At 42.6% G+C, this 23,570-nt stretch overlaps 1 protein-coding gene across 5 annotated transcripts in view; it reads left to right on the forward strand.

The window, feature by feature from the left end:
- ctbp2l (C-terminal binding protein 2, like) overlaps positions 1–23,570 on the forward strand; it is a 119,923-nt gene that overhangs the window by 76,474 nt on the left and 19,879 nt on the right. For all 5 annotated transcript variants that reach the window (XM_022194193.2, XM_022194190.2, XM_051939061.1 and 2 more), the window contains 4 exons: positions 6,608–6,762; positions 11,957–12,101; positions 14,609–14,815; positions 22,452–22,666. In XM_022194193.2, the coding sequence (XP_022049885.1) occupies positions 6,608–6,762; positions 11,957–12,101; positions 14,609–14,815; positions 22,452–22,666 (722 nt within the window). The remainder of the gene's footprint in view (positions 1–6,607; positions 6,763–11,956; positions 12,102–14,608; positions 14,816–22,451; positions 22,667–23,570) is intronic.

Below are 23,570 nucleotides of genomic sequence, written 5' to 3' on the forward strand. Positions count from 1 at the left end.
AAATACTGAACAGTTATTCAATGAATCAATTAATCAGTGGAAAAATAAATCTCAGAATGATCTTACTTGTGACATTAAACAACCAAACATCACTTCAAGCTCCAGTTATTTCATCTGGTTGATTTGTCACTATTTTTGATACGTTATAGACTGTGCAATTACTTAATTGGAGGAAAAAAATAACTCAAAAGATTAATCACCAGTGAAGCAAATCATTAGTTGCAGCTCGAGATGTGACAGAGTATATCATTACACACAGCCATCGGGGACTGTCGTATGTGTGCTCCATGCATTTATTCCTTTGGCAGGTAAACCCACAACAGCAGCTGCCTCCCTTAGTGAAAATTAACTCATCCCAAATCAGCTCACACACGCACACATTCGCAGTCTGGCAGCAGTTTAGCAGCGAGCAGAGGAAGTGAGAACACAGAGGCAAGGAAATGTGGAGGATTAATTAATGGAGGAGAGAAATTACGAGCACCCTCCCTCCTGCAGTTCTGACATGACCCCTAACAGTCCACAACCAGCCTCCCCATCGCCCATCGTGAGCACGTTTGTGGCACCGAATTGAAGTGTACGTCCACCTCTCCTCTGTACTCGAATGTCCGGTTGTGCGTATTAAGGCGGTCAGCAACCGGAGCCTGCGGAGATACTGGCAGACCTGCTGAAAACCCTGTTTTATTCCCAGATGCTGCCTCTGACAAGGTGTTACAGCGCTGTTAAAACAGGAGAACAGAGAGAGGGCTTGTCAGCGTGGAGGTTGAAATCTGTTTCCGTGGATCTCGGCGCGTCTCGGTGAGATTGTAACCATCCAATGAGCTAAATCCCGACTGACATGTGAATGGAGAGGAATCTGCTGACTGCTTCATGGCACAGAATTATTTTTGTAACCGTTTAGGGAAAAAGTGGATCCTATTTAGGTGTCCGTAAAGCTTTTTCTCTCACACTTTGCAGGTCAAAAAAGTTAAGACATTGAAAAGTAATGTGAATATACAGAGTGGGCCATAAGTTTCCATAAATCGGAAAAATAAACATTTAATGTTGGACAACCGTTTTTATTTTTAGAATGTGCTCTATATGATTAACATTGTTTCGAAAACCCATATGTGTTTTTCACTGTTGATGAACTTTCATTAGCACAGTGTAAGTTATGCTTGTAATGGCGTTGGGGATACGTTCCTTGAGATGATTTATGTCTCGTATCTTCACCTGGTGCACCATAGCCTTCAAATGCCCCCAAAGATAGTGTCAAGCGCATCTTCTAGGGTATCTGAAACATAAAAAAATATACATTATACATTTTCCTATGTATGGAAATATATGGCCCACCCTGTAGATTATATACGGTTGGAAGTTTTTTGAAACTATGTATAACATGGCAGTGCTTGAGTTTCCGAAGACTCCTCTAAGTCCTAATTTCCTATGATGCATGTATGCGTCTTTGTCACAAAAAAATAGCAACGCATTTTGTTTCTTTTATAGAATTATTATAGGTTGTCTAGGAAAAAATCTGCTGGGTCATAAATATATATTATAAGTTTTGGTTTTGTAGAAACCTGCAGCTGTAGAGATCAAATTGTAGTAGTTGTGTGGCCTCTTAACGTCTTGTGAGTGATTACAGTCGACTACAGCTGCTGACTCCGAGCCAGTTTTAACAAGGCTGCACACTGCTGTTTAATAGGTTTGACAGCATTCAAATTATTAGATTTCAGCACATTATGCCTGAGTTACAATGGAATACAGCAGGTTAAATTGCAATGCTGTTGGAAAATTGCTAACATGTCGGATTCTTTGACTATTGTTTGGAAATCCTCAGCCTAATTTATTAGCTCAAATTGGACCTAGATGCAAATTATTGGTTCCAAACCATCAGACTTCCAACTTTGAAATGTTTTAAATTGCCCTCTGTGGCACATCTAAACACATGAATTTCCTTTCTCCATAATTATACACATTATTCTGGATGCACAAACCACTGGCATGCTGTCAGCGCAGAGAGGAAAAGGTGATGATAAGGGTGTCATGAATGCATCGCATATCAGGAACGGGTATTGGCAGTGGTATTGTGCAGCTGACAGACCCAGTGGTTCTGGTTAAGACTGGTTTGATGTACACGCTGTCAGTTTACCACGAGGGGAGTGTTGCCTGTCACCTCGCTGCTTCCCCCTCTGCCCAAATACATCATCTCCTCTCCATCAAAATCAGCGGAGTGAGAATCAATCTGTCACACAGGAGGACACGCACGCACAAATACACGCTTCGGCTTATAGCAAGGCAGAGCGACGGGGAAGGGAGTGATAGAAAATGAAGAGAAGGAGTGACAGCTGAGGTGGAGGAACGACAGCGGAAGAAGGGGAGGGTGATCGGTAAAAGACAGCTGAGGAACGATAGCAGAGGTCGGGAAGAGATGCACGTGAAAGGGGAGATAAAGGGAATCTGATATGCAGCGAGCAAACGGACACACCGAGCTTAGACAACGGCGCAAAAGAGGGAGCTGTCAGAAGATGCTATCGTGCAGCAAGAGATCCGCGGAAGCACAACTCTGCAGACGGCGCTATGAAATGTAACAGGAAGGAGTCTGCGAAGGGGGGAGATTTAAAGAGACTGAAAGGTCAGAGAGAGACAGAGAAACCCAGCGGATGATTCATGAAGTTCAGCCCATCTAACTTGTGCCTGAGGGTTTGACGCAGCCTGCCAACCACTCTTCTCCCCTCCTGCTTCACCCACAGCCTCTCTCACCTGCACACCCACTGCTGTCTGTAATCGTTAGATACGAGTATCCACCGGTTAGATGAGGCGTGGAGAGGGGTATGGGCGTTGTGACTCTTTTCTGTGAGCCTTTAATCAATATTTTTGATATTAACTTTGAATTAAATCAGCGTGTCGCGTGAAAGGTTGTAGAGCGGGAATCGATCAGATCAGCAAGCCTACTGTTTGAGGTTTTTTGACCTGATTTCATTTTATTTTTCTGCACATGCACTCTGCAACTCTTATTCATATCATAGCTGTCAGCTAGTTCAGATGTTTGTCTGTGGCCAGAAATATACAAATGCAACTGTAAGCTTAAAAAATTGTGCTGCATTGTGTCACCTCATGCAAATCCACATCAAGTTGGCATACGCTGGCAGACTAAAGTTGATTAGTCAGTGTATTACTCCTGCAGTTAAGGGGCTAACTGTTTAGTCAGTGATGTGTCATAAGAAGTGGTGAAAGGCCCCCACCTCACAGCTTTAAAATGCTTTTCTGTAACCCAAAACCGAAGGGAAACTGCAAGAAACAGAGATTTCCAATGCAGATTAATGTGTTGATCATATTCTCAATTGATCTACTAATTTTTTGATCTATAAGGTGTTGAAAAATGATCATCGGTGTTTCCCAAAGCCCAAAATGACGTCCTTAAATGTCTTGTTTTGTCTACAACCCAAACATATATACTTATCACAAAATGTAAGATGGCAAGCATCCCATTTGTGGATCCATAACTTAACAAGCCATAAAATCCAAAAGATGGGCCTGTAATTAATAGGCTCAAATGAAAATGATTTAAAGAATACATACAACTGTCCAGATGCAGATTTTAAATTCCAAATCAGATAAATAGTATCGCTGTTTTTCATAAAAATCCATCCATCCGTTATCTACACACCGCTTAATCCTCATTAGGGTCACGGGTGGGGAGGCTGGAGTCTTTCACAGCTGACTTAGGGTGAAGGCAGGGGACACCTTGGACAGGTCGGCAGGCTATCACATGGCTACGTATACAGACAATCCCACTTGCATTCACACCCAAGGACAATTTAGAGTTACCAGTTAACCTCAGCATGTTTGTGGACTGTGGGAGGAAGCCGGAGAACTCGGAAAAAACCCACGCATGCACAGGGAGAACATGCAAACTTCATGCAGAAAGATGCTGGAAAGGCCAGAGTGTGAACCAGGGATCTTCTAGCTGCAAGGCAAAAGTGCTAACCACCAAGCCACTGTGCAGCCCTTTGATGAAAATCGATTATCAAAATGATTAATTTCTTTGTTGACAACCAAGTAATTCATAATTACAGTGCTAATTCCTAAGTTTGAGTAGCTGGAACCAGTCAATGTTTGGCTTTTTTGTTTGAGGAGTTGTTCTCTTGATCATGCTTGCTGCGTTTCTGATACAGTCAGATGCCAAACACACACTCTCACCAGTTTGCCATGCCGGTCTCGGCCACTGCTGCCCAGTCTTTATCAGGTGCCTCCATTAATATTCAACGAGCTGTCACTCGCAGACGTGCTACAGGCAGCCGAGTCGCCATGCCTCACCTTTTTCCCGCTGTCGTGTCACCTGTCTCGAACAGGGGGGAGTGTGATGAGTAGGTAGGAAGCCGTAATGGCGGTTGATGATGGTGGGTGAGGAGGGAAGGGGGTGAGGCGGCTGCCTGCGCGTCAAGAGAGTAAACATCTCCTCCGCCCCTCCACGCCGCTAAAGTGCGAGGAGGATACGGACGCTCTGCGCCTCTGACCTCCAACTCTCAGGCGCAGATGCCAGCGGTGCCAAAAATAAAGTGCATTAAAACTGGCAGTCAAAGCCTGTTAAGCGATCACCATGACAACAGGCGGAAGGCACAGGGAGACGACACCTCCGCTGCGATCCTCCCCCCTGCCCTAAGAGGCTGCACTGCTGGACTGCTCGCTTTCTGTCAGCTGGGCTTTCACTCTTCCCCTCCTGTCGTCTACGTGTTCGTCTTTCATCCGCCTCTTCTTCTTCTTCTCTGATGTGTCTCCTGGGAGCTCTTTAGGCTGTGTTTTAGTCTGTTTTTACATTTTAATTCTGCTCTTCTCACTTTTTTTTTTTTTATCCCTCTCCCTACCACCTGTTTGTTTTCCTGCTGTTTTTATCGCGTTTGTGCAACGGCCACACACACACACACACAACTCTCCCAGCCTTAAATCTCCTAATCTCACCTTTATCTGCCCTAATCGGCCTCCTCTGCTGCTGTAATCCTGAAGAGCATGTCCTTAATGAGCCCTCCTCCTCCTCCTCTGCCTCACCTCTCCGCTCCTCTCCTTTCCCTTTTCTCCACCCTGCTCCTTATCACGACTGTGACGTCACTGTAATCTCCTTCTAACTTTAACAGAGTGAGGTAAGCGTCCAGATAGGGATCTCGGCAGCCGAACCAAAGGAGAGCAGAGAAACACTAGATAAGAAAGGTGATGTCATGAAATCACACGGCAACATCCACAGGGGATCTCGCTGTTGTACATCATGTCTGAACTGACTCCTTAGCCTCAGCTTAGACACATCTGCAGCTGCTGAGTGTGAGTGAAGATCATGACCCTACACAGCGTTGGGGTGCTGGTACTCGGCGGGGAACCTTCTCAGGTCCATCCATCCTCGGGCTGGCTCCTGAGCTACACGCCGGCGCTCAGAAGCAGCATGAATATTGATGCTCCTCACTTGTTAACATTGTATAAAGCAGAGCTGGTAATTGTCTGTCTTCTCAGCGCGACACGTCTCCTTCAGTGGAAACGTGTGAGAAGGTCGACCCACGGGGGAGCTCGACTCTCCTCGCTTTAAATGAGAAAAGTGGCGAGAGGGAGAGAGGAAGGAGGGAGAACGAGCCCAACGGAGACAGAAGCCAGAACAGCGACACACACTTTGTGTGTGCAGATGCGAGTTGGGCTGTGGGTTTGTTTCGCGCTCGTAAAGTTTTCTGAAACGCTCTCCATTTCAATGATAGATTGCTCTTTTGAGGCAGGGCAGCAGTGAAACTCATTTCTAAAGGTGTAGCTCGCAGTGTTTCTCTTCTTTTTTTTTTTTATTTTAGTCTTCAGTTTCACAGCTGCTGCTTCCACTCATACCGAGGCAAATGTAGCATCCTCGCTTCTGAACTGGGAAATGAGAACAACCATAGAGCATGCATGGCAGTGTGCACTTGTCATACCGATGCACGAGAGAATATGTTAATCTTCATATGAACAAGTGCACATGTGCATATAGTGCTCTTGCATATGGTATATAGCGAACACGAGAGTTTCTCTGTTCGACTGAAAGGATTCCTGTAAGTGAGGCTGTGGTCTAATCCAGTCTTGAGTAGGTGCATTGATTTATTGAGCAACGCTTGTTAGTTCGGAGAAGCTCTACTTTCCGCTACATCCTGATCAGCTCATGTGCACACACACAACTGCACACACACACACACTCACACACACACACACACACACACAGAGCAGGTAATTATTACCCGAGTCTTTTATTTTTCAAGAAAAGAGTAATGAATTGAATCCAGCTGGCAGGAGAGTGTAACTGGTTGTTACACTCAATGTTTGCACTTTCAAAATTTTGTGCCGCACAAAGTGGGTGGTTTTGCAGTAACTGTGTGTACTTGTCTATTTGCACTCACATTGCGCATTTGTTTAATATTAGCTTTGTTTCTTTCCGTGTGTGTGATCATCTCTCACATCTTATCTTAGTCATGTGAATGCAGCAAGAACAGTAAAGGGTGACTTGGCTTAAATTGTAAAACAATGTCTGAGCATGACGGTTGGAAGACTTATATGTCTAGACATTCAGTGAAACAAATTATCTCTTGTCCCTAATAATAATCCTCCCTACTTTTTTTTCTTGCTTCAGGTATTCGGCCCCAAATCATGAACGGGCCAATGCACCCGCGCCCCTTGGTGGCCCTGCTGGACGGGCGTGACTGCACCGTGGAGATGCCCATCCTGAAAGACTTAGCAACCGTCGCCTTCTGCGATGCCCAATCTACACAGGAGATCCATGAGAAGGTAGAAAACACACACACACACACACACACACACACACACACACACACACACACACACACACACACACACACACACACACACACACACACACACACCGCTTCGCTTGTAATTGGAGCAGCCGAAAGTTGATAAAGAAATGAAAGCTGCCACTCACTCCCGTCCTCCTCCTTCTTTTTCCATCACAGCGCTGGTATGTGAAGCGCATTATATTGGCCCCGTGCACACTTGCCAGTTAAAATATAGTGGCTTCATTATGATTTAATGTCACTTTGTGGCACAGAGCGCGATGCCTATATCAATGCCATTGTTCTAATAGAGAGTCTTGTATGGTGGGGATGCAGTGTAATTACATTGGCTTGTCGACGCTCTTTATTGCTTTTTATGCAGCGCTGTGGCTGCAAAACAATATATGGCCGTGGAGATGGGTATCACCCGAGTGCTATCTCTCCATCTGCAGACAGAGTGAGAGCCGCTACATCTTTCCTCTCGCTGTTTTTATGAAAATGGGACATATTAAAAAAGAAGCATTTGCATAGAGATCAATTCAATCAAGACCTTGGGCGGTGAGGAGAAGGGGGGAGTGAGTAGCTTTTTGTTTGTTTTAACACTGCCTTATCAGGAAAAACATGATTGTAATGTGCACCTCGCCAGCATATTCAGCAGTTCACAGTAATAACTTGCAGTCTAGATACCCAGAGGGGCGGTATAGATTGAAAATGTCCAATCTCTTCTTTCTGCGGCATGAATGCGGAGATGCAGTGTTGATAACTCTGGGAGTTTCGGTATGATGTTGTCAGGGCAGACGCCAGCTGCCACACTTCCCCCCTACATGCACACAATGCAGAAACTTATGGGAAAGACTGGGCAAGGGTAGAATATGAAATAGGCCTGAGGTTGCATCAGTTCCTTATTTCTCAGGTGATAGAGAAAGGATAGAATACATTCATCAGGATGGAGTTACAAAACCACTTCAGTGAGGACGAATCCTGCATGCAGCACCTGCGCTCCAACGTTATCATCCAAGGTCTTTGTCACAGCCGTCGCACCTCATAGTCGCATGTGGCTTGTAAAAGTTGGATGATAGCCCATATGGCAAAGAGTCAATATTGGCCTATTACACGGCCTGACTCTGCTCATCCAATAGTGGTGTTAAGCCCAGGGCTGCAAGTAATAACTGCTGGTGTAAGCACATGATCTATTGGTAATATGATTAATGCATTGCGTAATCTTTAAAGTGTTGTGAGATCTTTAAATAGCTTGTTTTGTCTAATCAATAATGCAAACCTGTGTAATCATATATAGCAGGGAAAAGTAAATGATAATAATAATTAACTATGTGATTATAAAAGAGGTCAATTAAATTTCTATTGATTATTATCGGGGCCCCAAAACCCACTGAGAGTGTTTAAAACACATGGTGTGTTTAAAAATATGCCAAATTTTTACTATTTATCAGAGCCAAGATTGTTTAAAAAAAAAAGAAGAAGAAATAATCTGTGAATTTTCAGCTTTCGGATGGTCCCTAAACATAGTTTCTGTGACGTATGGCTCCGTTGGGAAAATTAAAAATGTGTGATTTTTAATCACTTTGTTCTGCATTTCTTATTTAAGGATTAGCCAAAAATTAAATCATTTACACTAACGAGATTCTGTACAAAACACAAAAGTCTTTGCTCTCCGGCACACTTGAGAAGCTATTAGTGGTTTAGTAGTTTCATGTGACAAAAGTTAAGACACTTTTTGGCAGAACTGGGCTGAACTGCAGGTTGTGTTTACACAGAGCAGACATGAGACAAAAATCGAAATTATGGAACTAATGGAATTAGTTTAATATCTCTGGCATGTGGACATCTGTTTTCCAGTACTGTAACACCAATGAGCATTTGGAAAAATGTCACACAAGCTGATTCAAAGTCCTTTAATTTTCTGTAAAAGAAATAATAAAATTAAAATGCAGCTTTTATTTTTAATCATACCTTTGTTATACTACACAAAGGACATTTTTGATTTGACTTTACTTCTAGCCATGGCTGTGCTGTTTCCACAGAAATTCAGGACTTTATATTGCAGTCAGACATTTGCCTTCATTGAATAAAAATGCTGCAGGGGCAAAAACACCCAGAAAATATTTGGGGTACTATTTGGGGTACAGAGAATTAAGAAATAACATTAAGAATAACGTGAAGAAATATCATCATCATATGTATATATATATATATATATATTGCTGCTATTTGTAGCTTCTTTTTGCTCTACTGATGAGAGTGGCATCTCTTCGTGTAACTTTTGGCAAGGAAACATGTTTTCTAAAATGTCAAAATATTCTTTTAAGTCCTTATTCACTGGAGTGTACAGTTGTTATTGTTTTTCAGCTTCACTTTGTTATGTTAGCCTCATTAAAACAAAGAGTATTTTTCTTTTATACCCTCTTCTCCCTTTTACTCACATCTGCTGGAGTGGATTTTGAGATGCAGTCAAAAAAGGGGTCATAACGTACTCCACAGTATTGTGTGATGCTTTTTTAGTGTTATTTAAAGCTATTATTGTGTCGCCCTTTAAGCAACAGTTTGAGCAGCACAACCTTCGTGCAAGGTGGAAAAAAAAAAAAAAAAGTCTGTTCTTGTCGTTACAGCCAGCTCTCATCCCCACTACATCCACCCTGATCACTGGTGGGATGATTTCATAGCCACAAAATCCCTCCCTGCGAAGCCACAGAGTCAAACACACACACACGCATGCGGTGCAGTATGTGCATCCATCAGCAAATCAAAACTTTGCAACAGTATACTCTCCCTCACGCTCAGCCGGGCCAAGCGGGGAGGCCTGGCTGCTCTGTCAGGAGAGTCCAGGCATCATAAGAAATGATAGATGCTAAAAGCAATAAAGCTTTGGTTACACTGAAGAGGGGGGGGGGGGGGGGGGCGGGGGGGGGGGGTAGTTTAGGTCAGAGTTTCCATTATAATAAACTACATTCAGGGCGAATTTCCCGTCATACTGGAAGACTCCTTCTCAAAAACAACACACAAGACCCTCAGGCCCCAGTGCAGAAGGGATAAAAACTGTGTATGTGCGCACTTTTGCCGGTATGCATGTGTGCAAGGAGCGTTTTAACCTTGAACTAGTATCTGCAAGGCTTGTCCAGGACACAGCTCTAATAAAAGTAGTATGGAAATTCAGGGCTAATCTACTAATCACAGGAAAGCTAATGCAGTTTGGCTGGAGGCGAATGTGGAGCTGTTATTTAGGCGCTGACAGGGGCCGCGGCTGATACTGAGGGGGGAATAGTTTAGATCCGCATCAGACTGAATCACAGGCCGGGTCACCTTGTCCATGTTAAGTGGCAGAGCAGCAGTGTGTCACGGTGACGGCCACCCTCGGGTGACAGAACTCTGACTTTTTGGCAAATGTTCCACTTGAGTACATTCTCTGACAAAAAGGGATTGTCTTTGGTTTCATCGTTAGAAGGGATTTCTTTTTAAGAAAGGCAAAAAATTAGGTTTCAGTAGCACTGGAAGGAAAGTTAGGTCATTTGAGTCACATTCAACGGCGCCACCATGTGGATGTTTGAAAAGCGCTGTATGTTTGGCTCATAATTCCTAATCTGTGGCGTTTTAGTTTCCTTGAAAAATTCCGATTACCTGCTTTAAAATGAATAAATTTATGTACCCCGTGTAACTTTTGTCCAAATCAGAATTCCTCCTTTGCACAGGAGTTCAAATTAAAATCAATTTCTGTGCTGTTTGAGGTCACCGATTAGACATTCGGTTCGGAGAGGCAACTTGCATTTTCGCTTTTCCACCTTGCAGCCCACATACATCTACAACATACATTTATTCACGCTGCTCAAAATCACAGGTTTCTTTCAAAGGGCTTCTAAATCTGTTATACGTTGTTAGAAATTGTGCAAGAAACAGGACCAAGTAGACAGAAATTCAGTTTGTAATCAGGAAATGCATGATCACAGTGAAGGGGACTTTGAAGTTTCAATTTTGATGTGCCCCAAATTGTGCATTTTGAGTGTTTGTCTCACTTATCTTGATTGCTGTGTTTAACCCTCTAAAATCCAAGCAGCTTTTGCTCACTGTGGGCCCATTTTCTCTTCAATACAAACATTACCAGAAGCAGAAAACGTCTTTTGAGCAGTATGACAAAATTATGATGCCATAAATCATAAAAAAGATTATTTTTTCACAAATATGGAGTGAAAATGTCTGAATCAACATGCACATACCCACAGGTGTCACCAGTACTGGGAAAAAAAGCTGACTCTACATACTATCTATATTTTGCTACTTACATTTCTAATTTCTTTCTATACTTATCTCCTATCTGCTCTGTGTCAACACTGCCTGCAGTTCAGCCCAGTTCAGCAAAAAAAATCCCTGAATTTTTCTCACGTTATGATGGGTGACAGCTGACTTAATAGAAGCTTCACGGTTGAATCAAAGAGTTGGAATTTTTTGTGGTTTTTTTTTAGAGAATCTGGTTAGTATGGAATATTTTTTTTTGCAAATTTGTGACATTTAAAATTAAGTGATTTTGAAGAAATATCACAAATTTAAGCAGAGATTTGGTCAGTGAAGTCAAAAGTCACGCATGTTGAACATTGAAATTCAACTATTCTTTATATTTTTACAGTTTGTGACTCTAATAAATGCCTTTCAAACCTGCCATTGGGTTAATTTGAGGTATAAAGAGTACAGCTTTATATTTCTTCGACCCGCTATGCTATCATACCTAAAGGTTTGTCCTGTGATCAGTGGCTGCCATGACCTCTCTGTCTAGTCAATTGCCCAGATCCATAGACACCCCCAGGGCAATTGTGATGACCGTGCAGAACTGCAGCCCCTGCGAGACAATATAATGACTTGTTTCCTCGTCCAGCGCAGGTCTTTAAAATGGACAGTGTGTCAGTGCTGCTGGCGACCATGTGATGCCAGCAATTCCCTTGGCCATGAAATCTTAAATGTTTTCTAAAGTGTCCAAAGTCATGCCAGACATGTGATTTTCATGACTCCTCTGAAAGGAATGTGATCTTGTGATTGTCATGAGTTCTTGTGTGCTCAAATGGACTGATGGCCACATGTTGAATGGCCCCTAATGAACGAATGAATGAGAGAATGGACAAAAGGAACATTAATGAGTGGTTGGGGGAATGCATTTTTTTTTATTTCATGAATATGTGTGTGTGCAGGTGCTTAATGAAGCAGTGGGAGCCATGATGTACCACACCATCACCCTGACCAGAGAGGACCTGGAAAAGTTTAAAGCTCTACGCATCATCATCCGCATCGGCAGCGGCTACGACAACATCGACATCAAGGCGGCTGGAGAGCTTGGTACGCACACTCAAAACAGTCCAAAATATCCAGAATGCAGCATGGTTTTATGCTGAATTTATTGCAGAAAAGACATATCAGGTGTCGATTTCCATTCATATCTCTTCCATGTATGTGCTCTTACAGTATTGAGTTCATTATGTCTGTGCGAGATCTCATGTGTTTTGCATTGCTTTGAAATTTACCTCGTCCCATGTCGTATCGATCTCTCCATAGGGAGCAGCGTCTGCTTATTTTTCCGTTTGATCGTCGGTCTCTTAATGACATGCAATACCTCAGGCGCCAGTAATCAGATTTAAGCGAATCTTAAGGGGATGAATCATCACATGGTTGCATTGTAGCGTTCGGAAAATTGCACAGATTGTCTCAAAGACACGGTGCAGTTAGGCGTCGAAATAAGATACAGTTGATAGTGATTTGTCCCTAAAGGGGGTGCCTACTTCGGACAGCGTGTTTGCCGCCTCTTTGTTTTTTACTGTATGGATTTTCGGAGTAGTATCAAAGGCTGAATTAAATAGTCAGATGATTTGTAGACATCACACTGTGAGCCAGCATGTTCAAAGGGACAGGGATTGAAAGAGGCACTGGAGGAGAAGAGTTCAGTTTTCTCTGTGAACCACCACCCAGGCTTATATCAGCAGGCTGGTGGCTCAAACAGCTCTTACAGTTGACAAAGCTGCCATTTCCCTGCCAATGCGAGATACTGTGTCTAACTGCCACCCACTCACCGAAGGCGCTCTGCCTTGCAACGCAGGAGTCAAAAGCTATCGTGCCTGGAGAAGGAGGCGCTGATATGACGGCTGTTCTCGGGGAGAAGAAAAGGGCCCATTGATTGAGCAGGCTCTGGCTATTTTTTGCTGTCCAGAGACAACTGTGCTGTTACTCTGAGATACAGAGTGGGATGAGGACATTAGAGGAGAGCGAGGGCAGGCAGAAGTGCTTAAGTGTTAGAGCAGGAAGAGGGGGGAAAAAATCAGCGTTGTTGGAGGAAGGGAAAGGTAATACCTTAAGTTCAGGGGTTTAAATTGCCTGAAGGCTGCGCAGTTGTGTGCTGGATGAGATCTTGGTAGAAACTTGTGTTGTTACATGTTTACAAATCTGTATACGCATGATCTCGACATTCAGAGGATGAGATTGTGATGATATTATGCTGATGATGTTTCCCAAATGCAGTAGTGAGGCCTCTTTAACACGGCCAGAGACCCAGAGAGACATTTCCTCTTTCCCCCCACCATAGACATTGTCTCTATTCGTTACATTAACGCACCACATTACAATCATCCTCTTGCATATTTCAAACTCTTGTTTACATCATACTATGTAACCTTGCATAGTCTCAGGCAAATAATTTGCACATTCCTGCACACTGAAAATATGAGTTTTTGTGATTTATAAACCCTTTATTACACTTCCTGCCAATTTGATGTATAACGCTGCTTCTTATTTGTCTTTTAGCACTTAATACCTTTAAATTGCAACACTTTGTATTATTTTTGTCACAGTTTACTGTTATGCACTAAAACGCTAAGTCAGATTCTGATTCTGTAACTAAAAATAATTTAAGTTAGTTCCCAGTTTTCTACATTTTTCATCTTTCTTTTTCTCAGTTTGATGACTGATATTGATTGATTTGCATTGATTTCTCTTATGTGTAATACTTTCTGCTAATGGAGTTCGACAAAAAAGTATTTTTATAAATGTATTATTGTGGCGAGCAGCGTATAAGAACAATGCTGGAGTTTATGCACTCTGCAACTGACAGATGCTTTTATTTTGACACACTCAGAAAGCAGTGTTACAGAAAATGTGGCAGGAAGTCATCAAACACACTTCACACTCACGGTCCTGACAATATAACACTTCAACAAACTAGCTAGGCTGACTAAACCACATAAACACAATAAAACACAAACATTAATAATACTAGAGCACGAACTTAAACCACAGTAGTGACATTTAAACCTCCAACACCCCAAACTCCCATGGCGCATTGCAGCACAACACGTCAGTCATAGCGACCGGCTCTACGGTCGCTACATTGCTTTAATTGTTTTTGCAGTAAAATAAGCATTTTCTAGCCAAAAAAATTTACAACAATGTCAAAAATATATCGAAACAAAATGTACAGCACTGGACGCTGATTGACTCAGCGACCGTAGCATCAGTCTCCTCTGTCTTTCATTTGTAGCAGCATTCAGCATCTCGCTTTGCCCATTTCACATAGACGTCTGATCGCTGCACATAGTGTTGCTCTGCAGTGTGTGAGGAGAGTTTATAAAGCCTTAAAATACATATAAATATGGTCGCTAATTTGTGGATTTTCGTCTGGAACAAAACCTCCGCAATAGACGAGGGACCACTGTGTATGTATTCAGTGAAGTGGCCACAAGTTCAACCAGCTACCAGCCTCAGTATCTTGATCTACTCATGCTGCAGCAGGATTAAAAGGGCAACCTATACTGGAAGATTTTTTTTTCCCCGTTAATCTTCGACTCTTCTTTCTCTAGGCATCGCTGTGTGTAACATTCCCTCGGCAGCTGTGGAGGAGACGGCAGACTCCACCCTGTGCCACATCCTCAACCTTTACCGGCGAAACACCTGGCTCTACCAGGCTCTCCGGGAGGGCACGCGGGTCCAGAGCGTGGAGCAGATCCGGGAGGTGGCGTCCGGCGCCGCACGCATCCGCGGCGAAACCCTGGGCCTCATCGGTTTCGGTGAATATCGCTCATTCAACGATTTGTTTTCGCAGCTTTTCAATCCTCACCTTCCCACCTTTGCTCTTATATTTATCGTGTGTTTTTTTTTTTACTCTCTTCCCCTCTGTGTTTTCATATCCTCTCACCGCTCTGTGTGCCTTCTGTTTTCCTGCTCTGATAAGGTTATTTTTCTCCCTCTGCCCGTCCCACAGATTATCTCAAGGTTGTCTGTTTCGCCTCCCTCTGGGCTGACTTCCTTTCTCTGCCTCACTGTTCCCTCATCCCACCGCTCTAATGCCCGCCATTATATCTCTATTATTCTCTCTTCTTCTGTTTTCCACTCTTCTTCTCTGTCACTGTGGTCCCTTGACGTCTTGCCCTGCCATAATCAGGCCTCATGGCAGACTAGATTTGGCCTGTGTGTGCGTTTGTATATGTGTGTTACAATTCGTTTGCCTCCCTGCACCTGTTTTACTGCTGATTGTGTGTGCTTGTGCGTCATTCTGCCCTGTCTCAACATCACTGGGCTGACAGATGCTCGGTCTTCTCACAAGCCCTTCCAGAGTGCCACCTTATCTCTGTGTCCACATACACTCCCACACACACACACACACACACACACACACACACACACACACACACACACACACACACACACACACACACACACACACACACACACACACACACACACACACAAGAACACTGCCTCCTCCTCCCTACAGGTCCCAGACAGCTGCCTGGACTTACTGTGCCCGAATAGCAGGTCCTGGCAGGGAAAATGTCTCCCCCGATCTCTCTCTTTTTCACCCAATCCTCCCACCTCCAGCCTCCTCTATTGGTCTTTCTGGCTCAAGCCATTTCCAAAACAATGTCCATTGTCAGTGGGAGGTTGGGGAGAGCTAAGGCCTCCTGGTGTTTGTTTGTCGGACTCTGCACGTACAGCCAGCTGCACAACTCTGCTGGCTCCAAATACAAGAAAAAAAAAGAAAAACCTCTGGCTCTGGAGCCACAATAGACTCAGAAGCACTTCAAATATCAGCCATGCCAACCTTTTGATCCTCTCTTAGAAACTGTTTGGGCTCACTGGTGAATTCATTTGCCCAGTTTCTCATTTTAGATATAACGGTAGCGGTCTAGTTATTACTCCCAGATGAGTAAAGAAGACATGCACAGTATTCTTGTCAACCCCTTTACTCGATCTGGTCAAATTGATTTGGGATTTTGGGATTATGTTCATCTAGGAAGGGCCGTGTAAGAAACCTATAATCAATATTTTCATATTAACAGTGGATCAAATGAAGATGCATTTGTGAAAGGAGTCGCTCGCGGTGACAAATCCACAAATAATTATCACAGACGCTGCAGTTCCCCTCAGCCGTGTGGGGTGATTGAGTTTAGTTTCATCAATGTCATTTCCAGATGCAGCAAGCGGCTGTTTTTGTACAAAAAAAAAAAAAAAAAGCTCTGATGAATAAACCCACTGACATCTAGACAAAGTTAGACACTAGTTAGTGAACATTTATTTAGCTAAAGAGACAGAGGATAGACAGCAAACATAATGACCGAAAAAGTTAGTGCATGTTTTATTCACATTTTTATTGATGGTGTGCTTGTTTTTCACTGTAATATAAAATCCTTCACCTTTATGAACACGACTCAATCAAATGTACGTGGTGCAGTATAACAGTTTTAATGCTTTAGGTCATACATTTAAATTTCTTTGATTATACATTTTGACAAAACTATCAAAAACCTGTATTTAACATGCACAATAAGTACCCACAGGTGTTACTAGTACTGGAATAAAGAATGGTGGCTCTATATTTTACTGCTTACATTCTTCTTAATCTATTGAAATGATTGTCTGCTATCTGCTCTGTGTAAACACTGCAGTCAAGAAATCTCTGAACATTTGTCACAGGAATTTTGACCACAGCTAAGCCACTTATTTATTTATCTTTTTCAGAATCTAGTTAATGCAGACAGTCAGTTTTTGGATTTTTTTAAAAAAAAGAGACATGTAGAATTAAGTGATTTCAAAAGAAGATCACAATTTTAAGCTTAGATTTGGCTTTAGATTTTGCTAAGAGAGCAGTACATTGCTAATGAGTAGATCCAGCACTGTTGGGAAGTCAAAAACCTGACAATTCTTTCTGTTTTTACAGTTTCTGGCTCTAATAAATGGTGTACTGTAAAATAAATAACATGCCTTTTAAACCCGCCAGCAGGATTTGGAGTTCAGAGGAATAAAAGAATTAGTTTTGTCATCTCACATTTAATAATTTACTTAATTTTCATATTCCATTGTGGGTATGAATGTAATATTACAAAGACAAACTACTGGGTAGGACAAAACCTCTTGTAGACCCACTGCAATTTGTATTATTGAACCAACAGGGATGCTACGGGAACTCTACTCAACTATTTCTATAAAAGCATCTCCAGAGCAGAGAACAGTCATGCAAGATTATTGTTTTTGGACTTTTCCTCAGCCTTCAGCTACATACAGCCACATTTGCTAGCGCAGAAGCTCTCGAGAGGTTGGGCTTGGACGGCACTGTTGTTGGCTGAACTCCCCAGAGTTCCTCACATGCAGAACAGAAAGTGGTCAGTTTTGAGTCCAGCATGTATTTAAACCATCACATCTTCCATCAGAAGTTTGAGTTTTCCCATCCCTCTCCTGACAGTACAGTGATTGATGGCCAGAATACAGAAAAGCTGTTTTCTCCAAGTATCTGGGAGCTATACTAGACAATAAACTGTCATTTGAGAGTAATACTGACATGGCATACAAGGAAACCCAGCAGATTCTCTTTTGTCTCAGAGAAACTCTCTAAGTTGCAGACTGGCAGTACCCTGATGACAGTGTTTCATCGGCATTTCACTCACTTTCTCTTTTATCTGGCGGTATCAATCTCTCAAGGTCAAAATGTACTCAGCGAGGTGGTTAGTGTCTGCAGCAAAATAACTGGCACTGCACAGGAAACTCTGCAGGATCTTTACCACAAACGGTTACATAAGAGAGCAGAATCCATCCTTTACATCAAGCGTTTCAGCTGCTGCCATCTGGTAGCCTCCTTTACACCCTCTGGCATCTCCCCACTGAACTCTAGGAGGAGAAGGTAGTTGTTTGCAGAATGTTTCCACTAATTGGTTTTCCATCTATGTAAGTGACTGTTTCAGCAGTGTGTTTATGTTTTCAGTTGTGCGTTTATGTGCAATATATTTTATGTATGTTAAATGTGAGCATGCAGAATATACTGCTGCATAATGAAGTAGTGTTAGCAGGAAACAAAGAAAAACAATGCTGTCAAAATCTAAATGCATTAGCACAATGAACAATAGCAACTACATTTTTTAAATGTGTGTGTGTATATATATATATATATATATATATATATATATATATATACATGGATTTCTGCTAAATAAGTTAGCTGTTTTGAAAGCTTTGAAATATAGTGAGAGATAGCAATTCTGGGAAATATTTTCATTAATATCTTGATATTGAATTCACTAGTTTTGACTAAACAGACACATTATCTGGCTTTCTGCTGTATACATCAATGGTAGAGCCACATTGCTTTTGGAGTGGTGGCTGGGCTGAAATTATTGCTCACATTTGAGGTGGTACAATGTCTCATTAACTTTTTTTTATTCAGCAAATCGCTCGCTTTTATCATTTGCTTATGCAGGGCAAGACTGTCATGTAGAAGTACAAGAGAACATATATATGTAAGACAACGCAAGACGAGTAAATATAAAGATGAATAAAGATGGCAGAATTGTCCTTGTTTAGCTCAGGAACACCACCTAGTTGAGCCACACACTCCATCCACCCTTTTTTTTCTTTCTTTTAGCTGTAGGTTCGATGTCAGTCTTGCGTTGTTCAGCAGCTTGTGCCTTCAAAATAGACTTCACCCCTACAGTCTTCAAGAGTCTGAATGTAAATAGTAAAAACAGATGGATATTTATACTGTCTTTATACTTTTCTATGCAAATTATACAAAATCTCTGATTTGCCAGAATGTCATTGCAAAAAACAATTGTTCAGCTAAAACCTATCTATATGAGAACAGCGGTCGTAGAGAAAAAAGTTCTGCAAAAAGATGCTGCTAGAAAAATAGTAGTTACTGGGTGTAGCTCCAGTGTATGTGCAGCCCTCTAACAAGCTCCATAGTTGATTGTGTGTAGGGATGTCCCAGTCCAAATCCAAGTTTATTTGGGCCTGAACTGATCCTAATCATTTAATATTAATGCCTACTGATACCTAGTTCCAATCTGATTCATTTTTCCTAGACAGTACTCACTTAAAGTATATTAAAGTTAATAAAATTAAATGCATTTTAGTTGCTTGACAACTGACTAGCTCTGTAATACGTAAAGAAAAAAAATGCATGGGGTGCTCATAAACCTTGCTGTAAAGCACCAGCAGGGCACTGTCTGAAATGTGTTGTCAAGAGGGTAGCATGTACTGTGTCTCCAAAAGCTCTAAATGATAGCAAAAACCTGTATTCTCTTCATGCTTGTCAGAATATGTAGTGCAGATTAGATGTAATGCCTGTGTGTGCCACCAGGTGGAGTCTCCTATTGTTGAATACTGTGGCGTCAGCAGGAGGAAGTCCCACAGACTATGCGTAGTTCTGTTTTGTCAAGTTAAGGTTGTATTGTGGAAGTTTAGCTAACAACGGGCACCATGACAGAAACTTACTACGAGGCTTAATGTCCAAAGGCCGGAGCTAGCATGCTTAAATCAATTAATCCCCCCACAAACAACAGCAGTGGCAGCAGACAAAAAAGCTAGGTTACTGGTTTTTGGTGGCAATTATTTTTAAAAAATGGCATAATGATCTCCAATTCTGTGACAGTAGCTCAGCACACCTCTATTTGTGTGGAGTTCTAGACTAGCCTGTGATAACTGTGGCCATTCTTTGCTGCTGTTCCTCGTATACATTAACACTGAATGGACTGTTGATGAAAACCTCCATTTTGGCCCCTTGATCAAGCAGCACCATGTACTGTCAGGCTGTGTTTAAACCTCATTTTTAACTGTCCTTTGCCTGTTAATAAATGAGCAGCACAAAGTAAAAGTCTGGGACAAAGAGTCAACAATGAGGTGGCAGAGATCGAAACACTCAAATCATCATGAGTGGGTGGCAGACCCTGTGGTTTTCCCTGTTAGGGGCATTGATTTATGCGGGGAGGGACGGGAGAGACTTGAAGTTGAGAATCTACATTAAAGAGAAAATCCACACAGTTTTTTCCAGTGATTCCTAGAGATATTTTTATACCCCAAAACCAAGAAAGATTTTATTATCAACCCCTTTAGATCAAAAACCTACTATTTTGCACAATCTCAGAGGCAGAAAATTATTGCAAAAGAAGCAGCAATCCCGATTTTGGCAGCAGCTCCAGACGTCTTGGTAAATCAGATTGTACTGCAAGCCGCAAGACGACCTGGTGTGTTTCAAACTGACTGGAAAAACTCATTCCCCCGCCGCTGCTTCTGCTTCTGCTGCTGCTGCTGTCGGTGTCGCTCTTTCAACCTGCACTTTTAACCGGCAGCTGAATGCAACAAGTTCATTTCTGTGCTCTGTGTGATGTCCAAATGTGCTCTGGGAATAAAGCAACTGAAGCAGAAGTGCACAAGACCGGTTGAGGAAAGGTGGATGGAAAAACTGCATCGCTACTGACAGGCTGGTTTTTGCTTTAATCGATATGAGCGATGAAAATGACGTTTAGCTGCAATTAGAATCCGTCGCCGACATTAGAACGGTGACTGCTTAAGTAGGGCTGTTGCTTGGCTGTCTTTATGCTGCCATCTCCTTTTGGCCGACACTGAAAAAGGGAAAGAGGAGGGATGATTCTCCTCGGCTGTGGAGCCTAAGAGCAGGACATAATGCTCCATCACAAAGAGAGGACCTTGAGAGTGTAAAGGACCTTATCGATCCTTTTCACGAGCAACAACATCCAACTCTCCATTACTCTCTCTCTCTCTCAACTGCTGCTGCACAACAGCGACGGGTATCTCCAGCCAGCAGAGTGGAGACTCACATCCTACACAACAAATGGCTGTGAGAGACGGAGTTAGAGGCTCGTACACTACAGTTTCTGATTCACCGTCTCACAACCTCAGCTAGAGACGAGTTACCTCGCATTGTTCTCTCTCTGCGAAGCCACTTCTAAATCACTTATCACACATAAATCCCTTTTTGAAAAATCTCTCGAACGCTCAAGAACATCTTCTCATCCTTCACACTCACTGCAAAGAATGCAGGCCGAGTGAAGATTCTGCTGCTGTATTTTGAACGGCATTGACCCGCTGTGAATCATCATTTGAGATCACAAAGGCTCACAATTCAAACAGTGTAAACTGTTCTAAGATGCTAGTACCACAGCTGCAGCAGTACTTTGCGATAAGACTGCGTACACACAGAACGTTTTCTGTTGTGTGTAAGTGCGCTCATTTGATGAATCAGTGCGCTGAAAAGAAAACGCTTTCAAGCTTGTAGACATTTTTTGTGCGTTTTATGAAAAGGAGAGTGAACTTTTAACAAGATATAATTTATGTCGTAGCTGGATGTTGGAGCAGAGGGATTGTTAAAGCGTAAACCAGTGGAATTTTAGAGAATTTTTTATTAATTTGACAGACATTTGGTTGGATTATATGTTTTAGATTAAGCCACCAATAAAGATTTAGCTTCTTTAGGAAATTAAAGGGGTTTTTGAAAGTGCACATTTTACAATGTTGTAAAAGTTTTTATTTCCTTCCATTGTGTTTCCAACAGAAACTAACACTAAAAGTTTAGTAATGAATTTTGTAACATATTAAAACTGACACTGTTTTTGCAAGGGATGGTCGATAATATCGGTGGGACGATAAAAATGTAATATCGGTCAATATTATTATTTTTTTGCCTGTCATGACAACCGACAACCGCTTGGATTTTGCCGGCATTTACCGGCTCGCTATTGATGACATCATCAAACTGCATCGTGAAGCGTGTAAACAAGTGTGTCTGCAGTATCAAGCTTGCTGTGCCTGACTAACAATATGTCTGTGGTTTGGAATTATTTCTAGGGCCACATATATCGGTATCGGTTGATATCGGAATCCGAAATTGAGAGTTGGACAATATTGGCATATCGGTTATTGGCAAAAAAGCCCATATCAGACATCCCTAGTTTTTGCACTAGTTTCAATCACAATAGTAAACTAAGAATTTCTTAAAAATCTCTCTATCCTTTAACAGCATCTACAAGTAAACACTGAACTGAACCATTTAGATTTGAATTATATTTTTTCTATTGCTTTATTTAGAAGGGACAGTGCACATGATAGAGATGGCATAAATGTGCCAGAGGCTGTTCTGATCTGTTGTCCCCAGATTTTGTTTTCTTTTCGTCGATCAACTTTCCTTTATAAGTTCTCTCTTCTATTTATGTTGTGTTCAGCTGCAAGCAATATTCACTGCACTAAAACTTGGCAAGAAATCAGATGACTTATACCCACATAATCTGACTTTAGGTGCAGAAGACATGCTCCCTGCTCTAGATAATAACAGGAAAATGTATTTTTATTGTATGTGTGTATATTCCTGTGGTTTACTGTTCATATAAACCAACACCCTCTGTGTCTGTGTGTCCTCAGGTCGTTCGGGCCAGGCCGTCGCGGTTCGAGCCAAGGTTTTCGGCTTCAACGTCATCTTCTACGACCCCTACCTGCAGGACGGCCTGGAGCGCTCGCTGGGCGTCCAGCGCGTCTACACCCTGCAGGATCTGCTCTACCAGAGCGACTGCGTCTCCCTGCACTGCAATCTGAACGAGCACAACCACCACCTCATCAACGACTTCACCATCAAACAGGTGCATTAGTAAGGCGCGCGCGTATACATGCAGACACATCATCCAGACAGAGCTAAACATCGCGTTGAACAGCTGTGACCTGACCTCGGCTTAATGCAGTTGCTATCTAGCAGGTAGACAAGCAGAGCTGCTGGTGCATTATTACTCTGTCAGCCTGGAGGCTGGCCTAAAGAGCATTATAGCTGGTAGAAAGCGAGAGCAGGGAAAGACGGGGGAAAAAAAGTCTGGAAACAGCAGCACCCTTCCTGCCTGCACATTCCCTGCTCTTTATCTTAAGCTCCACCAAAGCTGGACACAAATTCATTCCTTTGCTCTGTCAAATGCAATTAGCGCCAGCCCACGGCTACAGCAAATATATCGACTAGGCTGCTCAGCGGGGGGCTGAGAGCGCTGTGAGGGGAAAGTGCTGTTCTGAGTCAATAACTGCACTCAGTGGCACTGCCTGGGGAGACACCTGCAGGGCAGCCGAGGAACTGCAGCAGTCTGAAGGAGCATCTCCCCTTCTGTCAATATCACCCCATGCTGCTACTCGCTGTTCCTCTTTGTCTTGCCTCTCGTGTACCCTTCTTCTTCTTCTCGAGATTTGCGAGTTCCAGCTTTGCGAGGAGATAAAGAGGAGTGGGTGTAGGGTAATAGCCTAACCCAGTTAACTCTGTGTCTTTTCCAAAAGCCGAAGATTCTCAGCTGCCTCTTAAGTGCTGCAGTGAAAGAACACTTTTCTCTCTTTTCCTCACCAAAAAATTTTTGGCAGTGGCTCTTAGCTTCTAAAGTGGAAACGTGTGTGTGCATGTTTGTGTATTTTTTGGTGTGTCAAAACCACCAAGGCCTAATAAAAGACTGCCTGCCAGCGTAAAGGCTTTTCATGCCCCTGGATTTCAGCTTTTGTCAAGATTAAGGGATTACT

The sequence above is a fragment of the Acanthochromis polyacanthus genome, chromosome 19, assembly GCF_021347895.1.
Source record: "Acanthochromis polyacanthus isolate Apoly-LR-REF ecotype Palm Island chromosome 19, KAUST_Apoly_ChrSc, whole genome shotgun sequence".
NCBI classification, from domain to species: Eukaryota; Metazoa; Chordata; class Actinopteri; family Pomacentridae; genus Acanthochromis; species Acanthochromis polyacanthus.